Consider the following 19,545-nt stretch of genomic DNA (forward strand, 5'->3'; position numbering starts at 1 on the left):
GAAGTATACTAAGAACTCTGCCCATGTCAGTTGTAATGGCTCGTTGGGGCTTATGGTCTTCCCCAGAGTGTTCCACCAGCGAACAGCGCCACCTCTAAAATGACGTACTGCATATGTGGTTTGTAGTTTGCCCTTGCAATCACATGTTATGAAAGCCAAATCCATCTCCGAGATCCAATCCATAACTCCAATTGGATCTTATTTCCCAGTGAAAGTCGATGGCTTGCAAGTTGTGAAGTCCTTATACTTGCATCCATTCCTCTCGACTCTTTCATCTTGGTTGTTCCTCCTAACCACTGGCGATTCAGTTTGACTAACAGTCCTACTGTAATTCCCTTCTTCTAACTGTTCGTCATTTAGCTCAGGTTGTTCAACAGGTATCGTAGGTTCATCCCTATTCTGTTGAAGTAAACGCCTTGTCTCCTCCATCTGGAGATCCAACATGATTTGAATCATAGCTTGTACCCCAGCCATCGTCATTGGCTCAGGTGCAGCTGCTACAACTGGTACTTGTTCAATCACTTGGGGTTGAGGCTGTTGATTGTCATTTACATTGGCATTTTTACTCCACTTCGGGTTCTTGCCATGATGGTCTATACACCAAATCAGACGTTCAGTGTGTAGTGATGAGAATTAAGATAGGAAAACTTTATCTATGATAGACGTATTAAATCCTCCTTATTACTCCAAAACGTTTACATGCTAGTTATAATATCGTAGTCAAACGTTTAGAATCCTAAACACATAAAGTTTCTAGATTCGGTCGGCAACAGACCATAGATCCGAACAAATAATAGCATATAAGGCATCTTTATAGTTATAGCTATAACACAAAGCATTTAGCACATAAAAGCATTTTAGGCATCTTTCCTAAAATAAACTAGTGCTCGTGTCTAAAATTTAGCAGGTACTCATCTCACAATCATCACTTAGCATTCTAAGTTTAAGTCTAGAAATCCTCCAATTTCCTAGTTCGATTAAACTAGTGCTCTGATACCAACTGTGACATCCCCAAATTCACGGCCAGAAAAGACCGGTTTTGTTTATACTTATTTCAGAATCAGAGTAACCTTTTAATAAAAGAGTTGCAGAATTTGTCCCAAAACAATAATATGATAAAGATTTATCAAAAGCATTTCCTTAGAAATATATTTCATTAAAAGACTCGGGATGTCATGTTCGATACAGTACATAAGTATAAACAATACAATATAAGCCTTACTACATTATTTCATATCTACATGCCTATATTCGTAATCCCTCATCTCAACACATCACAACTATGCTCGAGCGCCACTACCTGTAATACATAAAACTGAGTGGGTCAGGCTTGGGAGCCTGGTGAGCACATAGGGTTTTCAACCCACAATAAATAGTTTATTAATTTCATCAACCAACAATAACCCGATTACCCGTTCCCGTTATCCTCACATTACGTCCCTAAACACCTATCATAAGGGACCTATCCTAAGGATCATCATCGGGATGGACACTACTGCTAAGGGGGTTCCTTAGCAATAAATGTCCTAAAGGCAACCATGTGGGGGATGGAGTACACCGGTGAACACATCGTTCACAACACCTACAGATATACCCGAAGGCACATCCGAATCCCTCAAACCAAGGCTCTGATACCAACTTGTAACAACGTAAAGTTTCAAAAGAAATTTTTCATTTTTAAATCATATAAATACTCATGACACATTTTATTAAAATCTCATTTGTTCAATTCACAAAACATAACTCCATGTTTTAGTAATTTATAATCCAGAATCCTCATAACTCTTTTTCGGGTGCGTACAATCAACCAGTGTCGTCCCGCGATCATGAGAACCTGAAACACATAATACATAACACTGTAAGCACAAAGCTTAGTGAGTTCCCCAATATACCACATAAAACACATATTAGCCACTCGAGGCTATAACTCTATGGACCCTCTGGTCCTAACTCTGTGGACCCTCTGGTCCTAACTCTGTGGACCTTTCAGTCCTAACTCTGAAACACACACACAACATAAATCACATATAAATAATGCAGTGCATCACATCACATAAATAACACACAAAATACTCTGTCACATAACTCTAAATACCACTCTAGGTAAAGTATAGTGAGAAGACTCACCTCGGATGAAGAACAGCTCCTATAAACACTGCTGCCACGCACCGGCCTCTAACTCTGTGCCAAACCCACAATCGACTCAATTAGGAGCTAAGTCCAACCTCTCACTTATCGGATCTAAAGATAGACCACCTACCAGCCCATTAATGCCCTGAACCCATTGGGCCCACCAAGGCCCAATAATAAATGGGCCCTCATACGGCCTAAAACCCAAACAAAAAGGCAAACCCAATCCAAGGGCCCCAAAGCACATATATACACTTCCCTGGTCCAAGACTCTATTGCATGAAGCCCAAACTACAGGCCCAACGCTCAAGGCCCAAAACATAACTCAAAAGCCCACAGAAGGAGTTATGCGGGGCATACCTCCTTGGTACGCTCAGTGTACCCAAGCGCGCCTGAAAATGATCTGGGACCTCAACCTACTATGTCGTGCGTTCTGAGACTTACGCCCAGCGTAAGTCCCAGACTTATCTTTCCTCTATTTCTGGTCTGAACAAGTTAAGTCATGGGCTCATATCATAGATTTGGGCTCTCTACTGCCACTTAAGTCATAAAGTCAAAACCTTTAAGCCTTTGTGTGGCTATAAAGGTCACAAACCACTTCCAACATATCACATCTTTCCACATTAAGCCCTAATCTCATGCATGACTTAGTCTCAACGTCCAAGATTGGATTTTTATGAACCCAAAATGCATAATACACTGAAATAAGGCAGATTCTAGCTTATGGAGGCCATTTGCTCAAAAAGTCTCCATCTTGGGACCAAAAACCCTAAAAATTGGTCCAAGAAGCACACAACCATAATAACAAGGAAAGTTCTGAGACTTTTACCTCCAAGTGAAGCTTCTCCCTTTGTAGAACTCAGATCCAAGCTTGCACTCCAACTTCTAGCCTTCACAAGAATCTCCTCTTCTTCTTTACTAACACACAAAGGCACTTTTAGCTCCAAAAACACCCACACCAGCTTAGAACGAAGGTTGGCTTCCTTTTAGGGTTTCACTCACTCAAATGATAGCTGAGGATAAGGCCATAGCCTTCTTTATATACGGCTGAAGTCTAAATTAGGGTTTTGCATTTGGGCCGGTTACGCCCAGCGTACTTCATGGAGTCCGCATTTATTATAAGCGAATGAGTACGTGCAGCGTACTCTTCCGTACGCCCAGCGTACTCCTTAGCAACATTTTCCATTTAGGGGCTTCTCTTGAAAATATGGAGAAGAGGAAGGGTTTAACAGATATATCCAATTTCCTGGATGTTACAAATGTTGTCGAATGAACTGTACAACTTGTAGCTATAGTATGGCTTCATCTTGTATCATTCATAACTAATGCTAGAAAGATCAAAAAGTATTGAGATTAAGATCTATAGTTAGGTATGGGTGTCTATTTGAATTCATCTTTGTACATCATGTCCTAATTCTCCCCCTTGTAGGGTGGAAGATGCAATCTCTATAAACGGGTTCAACAAGTTGACTAATTGCAAGTGTCAATTTGTAAAAACCATAGAAGAATGTAGAAAAATTGTATGGATGTGGGATTTATATCCATGAAAAGCTAATAGGGGTAATTTGTTCTTATTCAAAAGATCGTCTATGTAAATGTATGTAACATAGGTAGAAAGGGCTAGAACAGGCTAATGTAAATAAAGTATAACTAAAATAAAATACTTAATAATTAGTATTAAGTAGAGTTTGAGAATATGAACCAAGTAATGATTAGTGGAACCTTGTGTAGGTTGATTAGAGTTTGGATACTTCCTAGTTCACATCTCGATTGAGATTACAGTTATCATTCAGACAAGGTGAGCTACACTAACTTATATATTATGTTGACTATGCATGTTTAAGTGTAACATGGTATGGGATCATGTGGCCATAACAAGTCCTTCGGGGGAATTGACTAGTCAAAGTAGCTAAGACAAACCCTTTAGGAGAATCAGTCAGTTGAGAGAGTTGGTACAAGCAATATATGTTTATATGTTTATATGTATATGTGTTTATGTGTTGTGTATTTATGTGTTATGTAATCAAACCATGTGTATGATTGATATAATATGTGAGTCATGTGTATGCTCACTAATCTTTATGATTATTTTCTTTTTATTAATATTTTTAGGAACCTCCATGGTAGACAAGGGGAAGGGTCTAACTTGACTACAGTAGAGTCCGTATGTACAATTAATTATGATTTGTACTCATGACATTCTTGATTTTTAGAACTTATGTTTGATTAAAATTATCATACTTCAGTTATGTTGTTTTATTTCACATTTGTCATTTGACTTTGGTTTGGTTTGTAATAAAGAGTTTTTTCTGAGCTTTATTATGAAAAATGTTTAGTATTTAATTTTGTTTTTAAGAAAAAATTTGGGACATTTTAAATAAACATGGGTAGCTCCATGTTCACCACACATTTCTATACTTTGACAAATGCACAACATCATCGTCACTGTCTAATGGCATTAGTCTACAATCTAAAGTTTTTCCTAGTATTAGGAAGTGAAAGTATATAAGTATATTACCATAACGTTCTGACTTTTCCGTTATCATATCTAAATCTTTCATGAAAAAGAGACCAATGTCTACATTATCAACATAGTTAATAAATTTGTATATATAGTTTTTTCTTCATATGGTTTGGAGAAGCATCCATAATAGTGTAGCTTGATTTAGCTTGATTGTGAAGAGTCTTGGTTTACCTTCTGTAAATTAGACATAATTCTTATTAGAATAAAAACTTTTAAAAACATTAATACTAAAGAAATATTACAACTTTATAGGAACCATTTATCATACCCTATGATCAACTTACTGGAAGTTAGTTGAAGGTTCGAATCATTATCACAAACTCTAATGTTCCACATTGACACAACATTTGTGAAGATCATTAATAGCCATTTTGTATGATTTATGTACTTGTTCTTACTTAAACCTCTGGGATGAAGGATGGAAGTCCAAAACCTTGTCTTTGAAGAGTGGATAAGTAAATGGTAGGAAGAGTGTCTAATAGTTTGTGTTGAAAATACTAAAATCCCTTGTATTCAAGGCACATGATGGAGATTAACATCAACTGTCAAACAATGTTAGGTGAGAGGGGTCAAATGTGCTAATTTAGTTTGAAATATGAACTAAGCTTGCAACATTGATAATTAGACCAAATGTAATATATTGACCAAACATTATGGGCCAAAGATGTAATTTAGTTTATATATTTCTTTAATTCAAACAAAGTTATATGATAACCATGGTGACTTAGATGAGACAATGGCCTTTATATTGTCATTTTTATTCGGAGGTTAACATATCGTAGACCTGGCAAACGTGTCGTGTCGTGTCGGATTTGTGTCGTGTTAAGACATTAAACGGGTTGAAAGGGTTTGACCCTAACCTGGCCCGTTAATTATCGTGTCGTGCCGTGTCAACCCGTTTATTTTCGTGTCGGGTTTCGGGTTAAGGTTTAAACCTTATAAATATGTTGTGTCATGTTGGGTTGAAATATTTTAAAGATTGGAAAGTAGGAGTTGTGGATGCAAAAAGGAAAAAGTAAAACACTAGAGTTGTGAGATGGAATGAAAAAATTTATAGTAAGTTAAGAAGGAAAAATGAAAAGAGTTAAAGTTGGGGAGCAAACGGATAGGCATCGATGATGAATAAAATTAAGTAACTTTGAAATTTTGAATATTATTTCTAATTCTTGAGTTTTGCCCGCCATAAGTCTATAACATATAATATATTTATAAAAATATGAAATTTATAATAAATAACATATAATTAAACGGGTCATATTCGAATCATCTTCGAGTTGAAAGTCTTGACCCTTACCCTCGTTTAATTATCATGTCATGTCAACCCGTTTACATAAACATGTCGAAATCTTTGACCTTAACCCACTAATTTCGTGTCGGGTTTGTGTTGTGTCATGTTTTGCTTGGTCTAACATATCATCCAAAGTACGAACCATCTCCCCTATCATGCATGGCGGTGAGCCGCAGTGAACCCAACCCATTTAAACAAGGTCATATGATGGTCCGGTCTTCGGGCGTATTATGTTCCATTTTTTGATTCGGTTTGGTCGAGCCTGATCCGCTACCAACCCATACACACCGAAATTACCATTTTAACCCGAACCTCGAACGAGAAACCGTTAACCAATCGAAATTCTCCGCTTATCGCCTGGTTTCGCTGTTCCATTCCATCCATGTCTCGCAACGCATGTATGCGATTGAACACTCTGGCTCACCTCGACCATGTAAGTAAAGCTTCCTGTAACGTCAATTTCTATACTGATGCTACAACTTTTGCTAATTTTGGGTTTTTTCTGTGCGAAATGCTGTAGGTCACATTGGATGTTCCTGCTGATTCTTCAACTCGTTTACACTTTCCGTTTCAAATGAATCATGCCCAAATCACTAGGAAATGTATACAACTCCGGTGTGTGCGTGGTGGTGATGTGAGTTTTATTATTTCCTTTTTACACGATGTTCCTATAAGCTGTAACAATTTCCATGTTTGAATGTGCCACATTGATTGAATTGTCTGATATTTTATCGAAATCTGAGCTAAATTACATATGGTATTGATTTTGATGGATGATATTCAATTAGCTAGTCGTTCTTTCAGGGTTTACATACTTATATCAAAATTGGGAATAAATTCTAGATTCGGTGTGATGTAGCCTTGTTAAGATATGTTAATTACAGCTTAAATTTTAACCATATTGCTAATTGTTAACTCTTCACTTCAAGGTTAGCCTCATGAACTATCATATTCTCCCAGCAGCTCTATAGAGCAAGAAGGTATTGAACTATTGATCAATAGAATTATGTGATTATGTCTACTCAATAGCAATTCTACATATGAAAACATGCTTCTAATGCAAGGCTTCTGAAAATTCCACATGTTCTGTTTAGGTTCAGAGGAAAGCAATGAAACACAAGGAAAGTCATCCTCATCATCCGAGTACTAACTACTTGTCTTTCATCACTATTGATCAACTTTAGCAGGCTATTACAAAATATGTATCATCAGTTTAATATTTCCGTGCACTCATTTCATATACACAAAATCATATTATTCTTTTCCTTGGAATTCTCAGGATATTGAAAAAGCTTAGAAGATATGGAATTTCAGGGATATTATCCTACGGGCTACTCAACACTGCTTATTATCTTTCTGCCTTTCTCGTGGCTTGGTAAGTGCTTTGTACCTATAAGGTTAATAGCTTTAAGAAATTAACGTCCATATATTTATGTCAAAAAATGAAATTATCACATAGAACCTCTTTCATATGTTCTACATTTTAATGCTCTTTAAATATGTACTTAACAGGAATTATGTCAATTTATGATGTAGGTTCTACATTGCACCAGCACCTGGTAAAATGGGTTATTGGTCAGCAGTTAAAAGGTCCTTCTTCTGCTTCATCATCATCATGAAATAACTAATGGGAAGAATTTGAACTGAATAACAATGTGCAGATTTGTTAAACTGATGGCCATGGTCTGGGCTGGAAGCCAAGTAACTAAACTTGTCAGAGCTGCAGGGTGAGCCAAGTAACACACACACACACACACACACACACTCTCTTTAGTTTAAGTGAGAAAGTCGTCTGAAAGAGATGCTTATTTTGTAGGGCTCTAGCACTTGCACCTGTAGTTGATAAAGGTCTATCATGGTTTATGGCCAAATTCAAGTTTAAATCACAGGCAAAGGTTCGTCCCACTTACAAAACATGTCATGTCCTTACAGTCCCACAGAACATAACAGAACAGGTTGTACTGTGTTTTGCGTGCATTAGACCGAGACTGTAACTGATGTCAATGAAACAAAAGTTTCAACTTTTTGTCTCACCCAAAAAGTTGGGACATGGACTCGCTTTTGATCTTTCATCGATGCAAAAGACCTGAATGCCCTCCTCACACTGATCAAAAATACCCCTAATCTAATGATTTACAACAATCTACAGGCCTTCTCAGTGATCGTTGGGTGCTGTTTTGGGCTTGCTGCTGTGTTGTTTATTGTTGTGACTCTGCTTTCGGCATAAACCTTCAATCATTTATAAGGGCATTTATGTCTTTTACTTTTTTCAGAATGAGTAGTTATATCTTATATCGTTTTTGCCACCTTTAGCCACACTGATGACAGTTACATTTTTCACAAACCTTATCCATATTCTTTAGACAAAGAAAAGTGATTCGTCATCATTTTGTATAAGATCAGAAATCACAAACAGACAGTAGTAAAAGTAGTAAATCGGTTAAACCTATAAAAGATGGTTGATTCCATTTGGTTTTGATAAAGTCACTATCAAACTGTGTCACTATTACTTATTATAAACTTTAACAATTACAAGAAACAACTATGTTCTCCCACTGAAAACGGTAATAACTAACAACAATCTAATGTCACCAGTAAAAAGACAAATGTAAATGAACCTAGACACTTCAGAACCTAGAAAAACTTAGATGTAATAGTTTCAATTCATTTATCAAGAAAAAAAGATAAACGGGTCCACCAAAACGGATCTAAATTCTTATAAATCATAAGTTGATATTTATATATGAACAGAATATTTATGCGACAGCTTATAAAATAATACAAGGTGCATACATATATCATTTTGTATAAAATACTAAATTTCCAGTGGTTTCCATCTAACAAACATGACGCAACATAAGAAGCTACAATGCGGTTTCTTGTTGTTACATAGGACTATGTCGCTTTCATCACATATGAAGAACCCCCATATAGAAAGAAGACAAACATGAACACTTCAATAAAAATTACCAATTTGCCCATCGGTTCCATTTTCCCGCAAAAGTACGTATTGGAAAATAAATCTAATGTCTTACGTCATAAATACATAACTTCATTATACAACGGATATACTTATCTAACCATTTTTACTTTATCATGAGGGCAAAAGTCCTTGTATTTTCTACATATATAAACTATGATTCACATCCAACAGGCGTCTCCTAAACGATGCTTGTTGTTTACACAAAAAAGAAAGGATGTCGTAAGCATTGAATCTTAGGAATCCTTGTACCAAAATATATAAGACAACCGTACGATTTCTATTGGAACAAAATCCTTGTAATCATCACCTTAAACAGCAGCATAGCTCATAGTTGGCTGTTAATTAACCGAAAAAAACAAGAATCGAGAAAGCATAAGTTTCACAAAAATGGTACTTAAGAAACACAATCTTTTCTTGTTCCCAACAATGAAAAAACTCGTTTGCCCATCGCCACGGATACGATATACGATTGGAATGAACTCGAACTCATCTGCTTCATGTCCCTATACAGACTCTCTATAGGATATACTTTGTGTTTCATGGTACAAATTGATCTGTCCCTTTTCTTGTTTATGTTCCCTAATGATTCCAATTTAGTTAAAAAATTTAAGTTAATTCATCTATTAATATGATCTTCAGTCTATCCGTTCATATATATACGTGCTTCAAGAGAGTGAGAGAGAGGTCAGGCTCCAACATATATAGAGACATGTAGCTGATGTAGCTTGTGGGACTCTTAGCATATATTTAGACTAGACGTGTGTTAAGTCCCAAAACTGTGATTCTACCATAAAACTTTCTTTTGCTATAAATTATATCGTGAATGGCCCGGAATAATAGGTATTTTATTAGATACTTGACTAATATTCAGTACAAGATAATTGACTAATTACCATAAACCTACCAATTCCATATTTGTAGTTCAGAGAAAGTCGAAGAACATCATGTCCACAGGAGCACAAAAACTGATGGTGATACATGATGCATCAAGAACTGATGGTTTGAGTGCAATCATATCAGCCTTCGAGAGCTTACCAGTTGGATCAGGAGATGAGCTCACTCTCCTTGGAGTTATTCATCAGCTTTCAAGTACTTGTGAGTAATCATTCATCATTGGTTTGTTTCTTTTCTTTTCCCATTAAGTGTTGTCTAGATAGATGATATTTAAAAAGTTATCTGAGAAAATGGCGACACGCTTTGAGAAATAGAAAAAAAAAAGTAAATGAGAATAAATTTGTAAAAAGTTAGAACTTAATAGGAAAGTTTTTCGCCTTCTTTATAAGTAAGAAAGATACACTTATATATAGTTCATGGGTTTAATTCATGTCACTTAAGTGATAAAGAAACAAACACCTTATTAGGGAATTTGTGCTGTAGTGAAAATCATGAGCATAAGTGGATCAAATACCAAATACAAGGACGATGAACGGATAAAGAAGGAGGAGTATCATAAAAGAGAGGAAGTGATGCAACTGTCTACGATTTGTGCAAGGAACAAGGTATCATTCTTAGCAAATTCATATGCTTTAGTTTTAGCTCATGGGTTGATTTATATTGTTAATTATTGTGTGTTCTATAAACACGATCTTATTAATCCAAAAAAAAATCCAGATAATGTTCCAGATAGATGTGCAATATGGATCTTCTCCAAAGATGATTGCTGCCATGGCAGCCAAAAGCTCAAGGGTGACATGGGTAGTACTTGACAGGTATGATAAAAAGTGTCGTTTTGTGGGTTTAAACTTTAAGTTGTAAAGATATTTTCTTTGATCTCTTATTACCAGAATATAAGTTTAATGTATTTTGAAAATTCCACAACGCAGGCAGATGAAGAAAGACAGAAAGTTCTTCATGGAGAAGCTTACATGTGGAATATTGAGGATGAAACGAGACAATACAGTCGAAAAGCTCAGAGGACCAATAACAATGGAGGACAAGAAACTGCGGTCATCAAAAAGGACTCCAAGCAATGAGCATGTTTCATATGGTGAAATGATACCCGTAATGTCAAAGAGAGAACTCTCCCCAAAGAGTGAGTAACCTTGACAACGTAAACTAATGACAATTTAGAGAGAAAACGGCTAGGGTTTCATTATTGAGGTTAAAGTTTAATTACAAAGAAAGATAAATAAGATTATATATAGGAAAGCACTATAGGATTAACCTAGCTAAAGGGTCAACATAAAATAAACTCAAATCTATTTGCACTGATAATAATGAAAATTGAAAGTACAATGCTATAATTAGGTAGATTCGTCAAAGTATGATGTCTTAATATTTTTTTTTTTTTTGAAAGCACAATGATATGATGAGAAGAAAGAAAGTAGGATATTATAATAAGAAATTAAGTGAAAATAAGTAGGATGCATATCATAACACCTCCTTTTTCTTTTCCAGAAACTACAAATGCTCAAAAGCCAGCATTTAAACCAGAAGGTGGCGGCAGCAGTGGTGCACCACCATGGGATAAATCACACTTCTCACCCTCCCCACCATCCACCAACCAGATATCCCCATCTCCATCCAAGGCCTCCACCTCCAGCTTTGGGACTTCTGAAGTATCCACCATGAATTCCAGTTGGACAAATGATGATCATGAAGAAGAAGAGTTTGAATATTCCGTTTGTTCAGTTTGCCAGAATAAACGTCCAAGTACTCGGTTAAAGCAATTAGACTTCAATTACACCGAACTCTACCATGCTACTGATGGTTTCTCTTCAGACAACTTTCTATCAGAAGGAGGATTCGGTTCTGTGTATGAAGGAGAGCTCAATATCCATGGTGGATTAAAAGTTGCTATCAAACAACATAAAGATGTGAGTTTTCAAGGAGAGAAAGAGTTCAAGTCTGAAGTTAATGTACTCAGCATGGCTCGACACCCGAATGTGGTCATGTTGTTGGGATCATGCTCGGAAGGAACACACAGGCTGCTTGTTTATGAGTTTGTCTGCTTTGGCTCACTTGACCAACACTTATCAAGTAAGAACATATTATAGATTATTCGGTAGATATATGATACTAGAAAATCAGCCCTTAGTGAAGGATGCAATAGATTTAGGGACAAAATTCGATTTAAAAAAGTTATTCCTTTGCTAATGCTTAAGAGTTCGAGTCTCAACAGCAATGTCGAGCCATGTGAGAGTTTCAATTCCAATGTGGATCAGGCTAAATCTGCTAGATGGGGTTGTGTAAGTGTAACCCTATAAACATCTCACAAATCACATGCATGATGTTGCTCTAGGGTTGTTGAAAATATAACCCTTTTGTAGAATTGTATAAACTATGTTGCTAAATCCATAAAGTACCCTCATTGTCAAATTTTATTCAAATTAGTCCTTCTATTCGAATAGTGTGAATACGGTCTTGGTGACAATAACTATCTACAAAATGTGCAGCAGCTGCAGAAAATCCGAATCTACTTACATGGGACAAGAGAATAAAGATCGCTCTTGGAGCCGCAAGAGGTTTAGATTATCTTCATAGAATAAACATCATACATCGAGACATGAGGCCAAATAACATTCTCGTAACACATGACTACGAATCACTGGTAATTTTCATAAGCATCTAACATGTATCATGCATGCACATTTGCAAGTAAGTTAATCTAATTAACTTGATTTTAAAATGTACATTAATTAGCTAGGTGATTTTGGTCTAGCAAGAACCGGTTGTGATGATACAGATGAGACGAGTGTGGTTGGGACCCTTGGGTATGTAGCACCGGAGTATGCCGAATGTGGGAAGGTGTCAAAAAAGACGGATGTTTACTCGTTTGGTGTCGTTTTGTTACAGTTGATCACAGGTTGTAAGACAAAAGAGAAGAAGTTTGATGGGAAAACCCTAGTGGAATGGGTAATTAAGGAAATTCATAAATCTTTATGCATGCATGATTTATCAAGTTTTAATTTTGATTGTATATATATATATATATATATATATATATATATATATATATATATATATATATATATATATGTGTGTGTGTGTGTGTGTGTGTGTGTGTGTGTGTGTTTGGCAGGCAAGACCGCTTGTGGAGGATCAGAATTATCCAGATTTAATTGATGAGAGGATTGTTGATTCCCCGGATGTCCAAGTCTTCCAGTTGTATCTTATGGTACGACTAGCAGAAGGTTGTCTCAAGAAAGATCCTACCAAGAGACATACAATGGCATATGTAAGTTTTCAGACTTGACTTGATGTGGTCAGTTATCAAATAGGGTAAATTGATCATTTGTTCAGGCATCATCTTATATCCATACAAGACTCAGAGGCAATAGGACTGAATCACACAGGCTTCTAATTCTTGGTATCAAACAGTCTGAATTTGACAAAGTTAGACTGAATCTCTTGCCAAACCCAATAAGAGGCCATATCAAACAAGGACTTTTATTAGTTAAGTTAAATTGTAGTCTTAGAATACTGTTTCTGAAAATGATACATAATGGGCATGCAGGTGGTGAAGCAATTAGAACGCATTATGGGAGGGAATAATACAAGCTCCAGAGACGCAAGGAAATGATAAATGAATCGGGATGAATGTAAATGTATATGTGCTGCCATATAAACGTTTTAATAACTATTTTTATATAAATCTATATTTTTAGAACAAATGTGAGAAAAACAAAGAATTCGTTGTGATATATTATTACTAAAGAGACAATACAAGATACTTCCTATACATATATAGTAGATACTACTAGACTTGAAGATCACAGGCGCCTAAGGGAAGCAAGTCTCTTTTCAAGATCATCAACATCATTTGTGACCGAACTGTAATTTTCATAATAACAATAAACAATGGTTATTTGTCTGATAAAATGATAAAAGTAGATTGTACTTTTTTGTATTTCTATATACCTTGGGGCAGCATTGTCAACCTTCTTGGGTCCGATTCGACCTTTTGGTGCTGAAGATAACTGTGATGCAATGCCTACACCAATCTCATCAAGCACCTACACAACTCAACCAAAAACATGTCACATCTTATCCTCCACAAAATGCTCTAATAAAACATATAAACACAATTATCTCATCTCTACCTGATTTGTAAGTTCTTCGGTTTCCTCTTCAGCCTCATCTTTGTCCAACGTTTCGTCAATTGAATCCGACATCATCTCAATCTAAACACAAATAACCAACAAGTTTAAGTTAAGTTACTTACCAACCCAAAAACTGACTCTGACTCTGTGGCTGTGACTGTGACTATGTGACTCTGACTGAACATAAAGAAAGTTACCGTCATATCTAGCTGAGCCGACTGCGTCTGGAATTCTTTGATCACTTTAGCTTGTTTCACAGGTGCCATTTCCTAAATACAGTAGGAAATTTTAATAAGTATGTTTTGCTATTTCTTGCAGTCTAAAATAGTTTTAAATATACAAGAGGATTGGATTATATTATAGCAACACACTTTGAATTCTACTAATGGTATGTATGTATACCTTGTTCATAGCAACCATTGCTTTTGTTGCACCTTTCATTCCAGTAGAAATTGAAGTGTTGGCATACAGAGCCTGCATGACGATAAAAACCCTAAATCCATTACATGATTGTCTTCAAATGAATTAATAAAGAAACATAATAATTGTCCCCAAATATATAATTTATGCATGATTAAATACCTGTGTATGAGTTGCTACGCCTCTGATCTGTGCACGGCTCCCCTGCAAATTTGTTATCTGTTGTCGAAGACGAACAAGCTGACGAGCTAATATCTTGGTGGCAGCCTGATTTAATCCAAATATAAAAAATAAAAATATATAAAATTAGAAGCAAATTGCAGGAAATATGTGTACTTATATACAGACATAACTTAAAAACTTAAAAATGCACTAACCTCGTTCCCAATTTTAGCTGTCTTTTTAATCTCTGCCACTAATTTCTTCTCCTGAAAAACAAATTTGTTCGTGAATTCAATTGAATATGGAAAGAAAATTATATGTATTATTAACCTCAGCCATTATAACACACCTCCATTTGTAAGGATGCAATTTCACGTTCAATGCCTGCAATTGCATCAAATCAAGAGTCAAGAGATAAGACATACATGCATTTGAAGGTATATATATTTAGAGCATGTAAAATATTATAATCAAAGTTCCCAGAAAAGTTAACATAGATGAGGACAAATTTGTAAAAAGTTAGGACTTAATGGTGATTTCCCCGACTTTCTCTACTAAGTCGTTCTTTCAGTATTGAGTAAAAGAGAAACACCCATGTTATAGCTTACCGGATTAAGTCATGTCCCCATCAAGTTCATTTAGCCAAAAAGAAACAACACTTAAATCATGAATTTAGCATATATCTATAACACACTACAAGTTGGTTATGGTTGACTAGGGTCATCACAAAAAGTACCTTTTGGGTTTTCAGAGGTTGGATGAAACAGAAATACTAGAAAAAAACAAAAATTCATATAGAAAGTATATGAAAATATGGTGTTTCAAGCTTGATCCCCATTGATCCTAACCATAAAATGAAAGAAAATTTCTTTGTGAAAGGCAAAACGCAAAAAAGTGACTTAATTGGCCAATTAGAGAAAGATCATGCATGATAAAAGAGAATGTGACATGTTAACTTCTAAATAAGTGTTTGTATGATGTTAATAAGCAGAATTTTTTTCCAGGTTCTAAGCATTACACCAAAAACACACATAGTTGCATATAAAAGGTAGAATTTACATACATAGCATATGAAGTTGTATCAAGAATTGTATTTATAATTTCAAAACAAAGGTAGTAACTTAATTGACCAAAAAAAGAAGCTTTACCCCGTGTGGCTACAGCCATTTCCCTTTTGCTTGTCCTCAGTGCATCTGTAAATTGACCAAAAAAAGAAGCGATTTATCATCTAACAGATAAAGAATCAAAAGATGTACTTCCTCCGTCTCGTTTATGGAAAACTGAACTTCCAATTGTTTTTAGAAAACTGTTTTACTAATTATCAAGCACAACACAAGAGAATCTTTATGACCCGAATTAGCAATTAGGTCATTGTTGCTTAAACCCTTTTTTAAAATCTTCAAAATGTTACAACATAAAGCAGTCGTTTTCGGAAGAACCATAACAATAATCACTGGAAAAGTGGAAACCGAAAGCTATGCCCACCATCATACATTCTCCCTCTTTCCGCAATTAGAATTGTTTTGACAAATGGGGTAAGGTTGTGTCATTTCTCATTTGTCTAAAAATAAAGAAATTAACTCACAATGAAAGCAACATGTACACTTGATTTGACGAACTTTAAAGAGTTAACATCGTAATTAGGATACGGCGACAGTAAAACGAAGCAAAACATTTAGGGGGGAATTTTCGGAAAAGAAAAAAGTAAAAGAGAAAGAGAAAGTATACGAGAAATGAAGTGGATTTGAGTTACTGACCTTTGGGTGATGTCTTCTTCTTGAAGATGTTCATGGCGAGGGGTGAGCAGATCTGGAAACAGATGAACTGGGGTTACTCAGCTTCAGGTGCCGGCGTTTTCTCTTTGATGCAGCGTGGGGTTGCCTTTTACAGGATTGGCCATATAGCCGTTATACTTGGGTATATTACTATAATACCCCCATGCTTTCCTGTTCCCAACTCAAACTCTTTACCCTTTTCTTTGGGATTTGGGAGTTGTGATGACAAAGCCCCTTTCCTATTTTAATAAAATTATTCCGCTATAAGATAAACTTTTTTAGTGAGCCTATTAATTATTTATTTGTTTTTATATGCAAAAATATATAATTTTGTGATTACGTAAGGGATATATACTCGTGTGCTTTGTAGAAAGTTTATATCTAAAATAATTTATTTTTTGTTTGTCAATATATATAAGAAAAATTATATGTTTTTTTTACAATCCTGTATATATGAAACGGATATATAAACAAATAAAAAATATTCTTTAACAAAAAGTATTATGTAAAAATAAAAAATATATATTAAAAAAAACATGTATAAAGAATGTAACAATAGGAAAATCTTAAAAAATTATGCATAAAAAGAAAAACATAAAAGAGTTGAAAAAAAAGTTAATAATTCGTCATTATAAAAAAATATAAAAATTTATATACAAATAATAATAATAATAATAATAATAATAATAATAATAATAATAATAATAATAATAATAATAAAATTAATTTTAAAGATACAAAAAAAAAAGTCGGGAATTTGTAAAAGAATTTGAAACTCGGGCTAAAACTGTATGAAAAAAATAAAAAAATAAATAAAAAATAAAAACTGAATGAGTTGAGTAAGGGTAGATCCAGGGTATCAAATTTTGAGAAATAAATTATGAAAAATCTTGTAAAAATATGAATCGTTGGATTTGTGTCGGTTTTAGAATTTGTCAAAAATTATATATAAAAATTGAATTGGGCGTATTTCGATCATATCCGTAGCACATATGTCATACAAATCGGAACCAGGGGCTGAGTTAGAATTTTAAAAGGGTTGGGTGCATTTTGTGTCAAAGAAACAATTACAAGGGGGAATATATATATATATATATATATATATATATATATATATATATATATATATATATATATATAGAGAGAGAGAGAGAGAGAGAGATGTCCAAATGTTTCTAACAACTTTTGTATGCATGAACTGACATCGGGCCTTGCCTGGTATCGACCCCGCTCGGTTTACGGATCTGTTGTTCTCATGTCTCACCTGTCACTGGGCCTCACCCGCTATACACATACAATCAATTTCACATAATCATGTTAACACATATAATGATCATAACACTAACATATGTTTTACTCCTTAGGCCTCGCCTGGCATCGAGTCCCGCCCGGAAAACATAGCAACACATAACATATGCAAGGGTCACACAGACTCCTAGCATCCTAATATAATCAATAGGGTTCGGCATTGGTGCCTTCAACCCGCTAAACCCAGAGAGGAAACTCACCTCAAATGTTGAATTGCAGATAAAGAAATCCCTAACTGCTTCCCTAACGACTCTTCGAGCTATCAGTACAAAATAACACCCAATCAATACTTAGGTTCCAATAAATATCCAATACTCCATACTTGGGGTAAAATGAACATTTTACCCCTGCCTAATTTGATCCATGACTAAGGCCCAAATCCACAATATAAAAGGACCAACACTAACTAATCTTCCAAGGCCCACTTATAGCCCAATTTTCCAAATTGGGCCCAAACCCCTCTAATGGGCCTTACCCCAAACTACCCCATACCATACATAATAACTCACATATTGGGCCCCTTCCCGACATTGGGCCTCGCCCGACATTGAGTCTCGCTCGGTTTACAGATATGTTATTCTTAGGCCTCGCCTGTCACCGGGCCTCGCCTGCTATACACATACAATCAATATCACATAATCATGTTAACACATATAATGATCATAACATTAGCATATGTTCCAGTCCTCAAGCCTCGCCAGGTATACATAGTAACACATAATACATGTAAGGGTCATGCAGACTCCTAGCATCCTAATATAATCAATAGGGGTCGGCATTGGTGCCTTTGACCCGCTAACACAGTGAGGAAACTCACCTCAAATGTTGAATCTCATAGAAAGAAATCCCTAGTTACTGTCCTGACGACTCCTCGAGCTATCAGTATAAAATAACACCCAATCAATACTTGGGTTCCAATCAATATCCAATACTCCATACTTAGGGTAAAATGAACATTTTACCCCTGGCCTAATTTGATCCATGACTAAGGCCCAAATCCAAAATATAAAAGGCCTAACACTAACTAATCTTCCAAGGCCCACTTATGGCCCAATTTTCCAAATTGGGCCCAAACCCCTCTAATGGGCCTTACCCCAAAGCCCAATAATTTCCTTAGTCCAAAACCCTAATTTTAGATGGCCCACTAAGGCCCAAAACAACTAGGTCCATGAAATGGCCCAAACCAAGGCCCAAATATGTGAAACCCATTCTAATCGAGTACGTAGGGCATACTCAGTTGTACATTGTGCATACACGCTTGATGGCTTGTACACTACGCGTACAGACTTGTACGCCCAACGTACTCCTCTATTAAGCTAACTTTTGCCATTAAGCACTTAATGCTTAGCCCAAAGGTCCAAACCACAGATATGAGTCCTAAACAATGTCTAGATTCATAAAGTCACTGACTTGGTGACTTTGCATGCCCCAAATGAATCCAAAACTGAATATATAACATTTTATTTTTATGAAAATGGCCTCAACTCATACATGGATGGATCTAGACCTCAAAAATGGCAACATTATGACTTAAGGACCAAAATAACACCAAGAGTGGCAACTGTAAGCTTCAAAAACGATATGAACTCATAAGATCTCATCAATAGGACCAAAATGTTCCATAAACCAAAACAAAAAGATATCTAAGGTAAGAAGCATCAAGTTCAATACTTTATACCTCAAAAGAGTGTCAAATGATGATGGGGTTCTAGATCTATAAGCCTTTACTCCTCCAATGAAGCTTCAAGGATGGACACCTTCCTTCAAAGCTCCAAAATACACCTCAAAATGGCCTTCTAAGCTCCAAAACACACAAGTACAAAATTAGGGTTCGAGTGTAGGGTAAGGAGGACAAGAAGGCTGATAAAATGAGGGTTTCAAGTCCATAAGGATGTGTAACACCCCGACTCTCA

General features: G+C 35.7%; 3 protein-coding genes across 3 annotated transcripts; 2 read left to right on the top strand and 1 right to left on the bottom strand.

The window, feature by feature from the left end:
- Positions 1-6,177: 6,177 nt before the first annotated feature.
- On the top strand, positions 6,178-8,248 carry LOC111880724 (uncharacterized). Its single transcript, XM_023877142.3, has 9 exons — positions 6,178-6,375; positions 6,463-6,576; positions 6,877-6,922; positions 7,037-7,085; positions 7,222-7,317; positions 7,479-7,532; positions 7,604-7,669; positions 7,759-7,837; positions 8,092-8,248. Exons 1-9 carry the CDS (start codon positions 6,325-6,327, stop codon positions 8,167-8,169), a joined length of 633 nt encoding a protein of 210 aa, XP_023732910.1. The 5' UTR covers positions 6,178-6,324; the 3' UTR covers positions 8,170-8,248.
- Positions 8,249-8,483: 235 nt separating this feature from the next.
- On the top strand, positions 8,484-13,521 carry LOC111880722 (probable serine/threonine-protein kinase PBL24). The gene is made up of 9 exons (XM_023877140.3): positions 8,484-10,020; positions 10,303-10,424; positions 10,537-10,634; positions 10,749-10,957; positions 11,323-11,904; positions 12,321-12,475; positions 12,568-12,780; positions 12,947-13,102; positions 13,382-13,521. The coding sequence occupies exons 1-9, from the start codon at positions 9,870-9,872 to the stop codon at positions 13,445-13,447; spliced, it is 1,752 nt and encodes a 583-aa protein (XP_023732908.1). The 5' UTR covers positions 8,484-9,869; the 3' UTR covers positions 13,448-13,521.
- On the bottom strand, positions 13,490-16,474 carry LOC111880723 (vacuolar protein sorting-associated protein 2 homolog 2). The gene is made up of 10 exons (XM_023877141.3): positions 16,307-16,474; positions 15,698-15,742; positions 14,899-14,933; positions 14,765-14,815; positions 14,550-14,654; positions 14,370-14,441; positions 14,165-14,236; positions 13,968-14,048; positions 13,786-13,880; positions 13,490-13,698 (listed from the first exon to the last, which is right to left on the bottom strand). Exons 1-10 carry the CDS (start codon positions 16,338-16,340, stop codon positions 13,638-13,640), a joined length of 651 nt encoding a protein of 216 aa, XP_023732909.1. The 5' UTR covers positions 16,341-16,474; the 3' UTR covers positions 13,490-13,637.
- Positions 16,475-19,545: the final 3,071 nt, after the last annotated feature.

This window comes from Lactuca sativa, chromosome 7 (assembly GCF_002870075.4).
Source record: "Lactuca sativa cultivar Salinas chromosome 7, Lsat_Salinas_v11, whole genome shotgun sequence".
NCBI classification, from domain to species: Eukaryota; Viridiplantae; Streptophyta; class Magnoliopsida; order Asterales; family Asteraceae; genus Lactuca; species Lactuca sativa.

Excerpts from the sequence above, each read along its gene's own strand:
- LOC111880724 (XM_023877142.3), top strand. The coding sequence starts at position 6,325 with ATGTCTCGCAACGCATGTATGCGATTGAACACTCTGGCTCACCTCGAC. Across the intron at positions 6,577-6,876 it reads GGTGTGTGCGTGGTGGTGAT|CCTCATGAACTATCATATTC; the intron begins GTGAGTTTTATT and ends CTTCAAGGTTAG. Across the intron at positions 7,670-7,758 it reads AAACTTGTCAGAGCTGCAGG|GGCTCTAGCACTTGCACCTG; the intron begins GTGAGCCAAGTA and ends CTTATTTTGTAG.
- LOC111880722 (XM_023877140.3), top strand. The coding sequence starts at position 9,870 with ATGTCCACAGGAGCACAAAAACTGATGGTGATACATGATGCATCAAGA. Across the intron at positions 10,958-11,322 it reads GAGAGAACTCTCCCCAAAGA|AAACTACAAATGCTCAAAAG; the intron begins GTGAGTAACCTT and ends TTTCTTTTCCAG. Across the intron at positions 11,905-12,320 it reads ACTTGACCAACACTTATCAA|CAGCTGCAGAAAATCCGAAT; the intron begins GTAAGAACATAT and ends CAAAATGTGCAG.
- LOC111880723 (XM_023877141.3), bottom strand. The coding sequence starts at position 16,340 with ATGAACATCTTCAAGAAGAAGACATCACCCAAAG. Across the intron at positions 15,743-16,306 it reads GAAGAAGACATCACCCAAAG|ATGCACTGAGGACAAGCAAA; the intron begins GTCAGTAACTCA and ends GTCAATTTACAG. Across the intron at positions 14,655-14,764 it reads CAGCTAAAATTGGGAACGAG|GCTGCCACCAAGATATTAGC; the intron begins GTTAGTGCATTT and ends GGATTAAATCAG.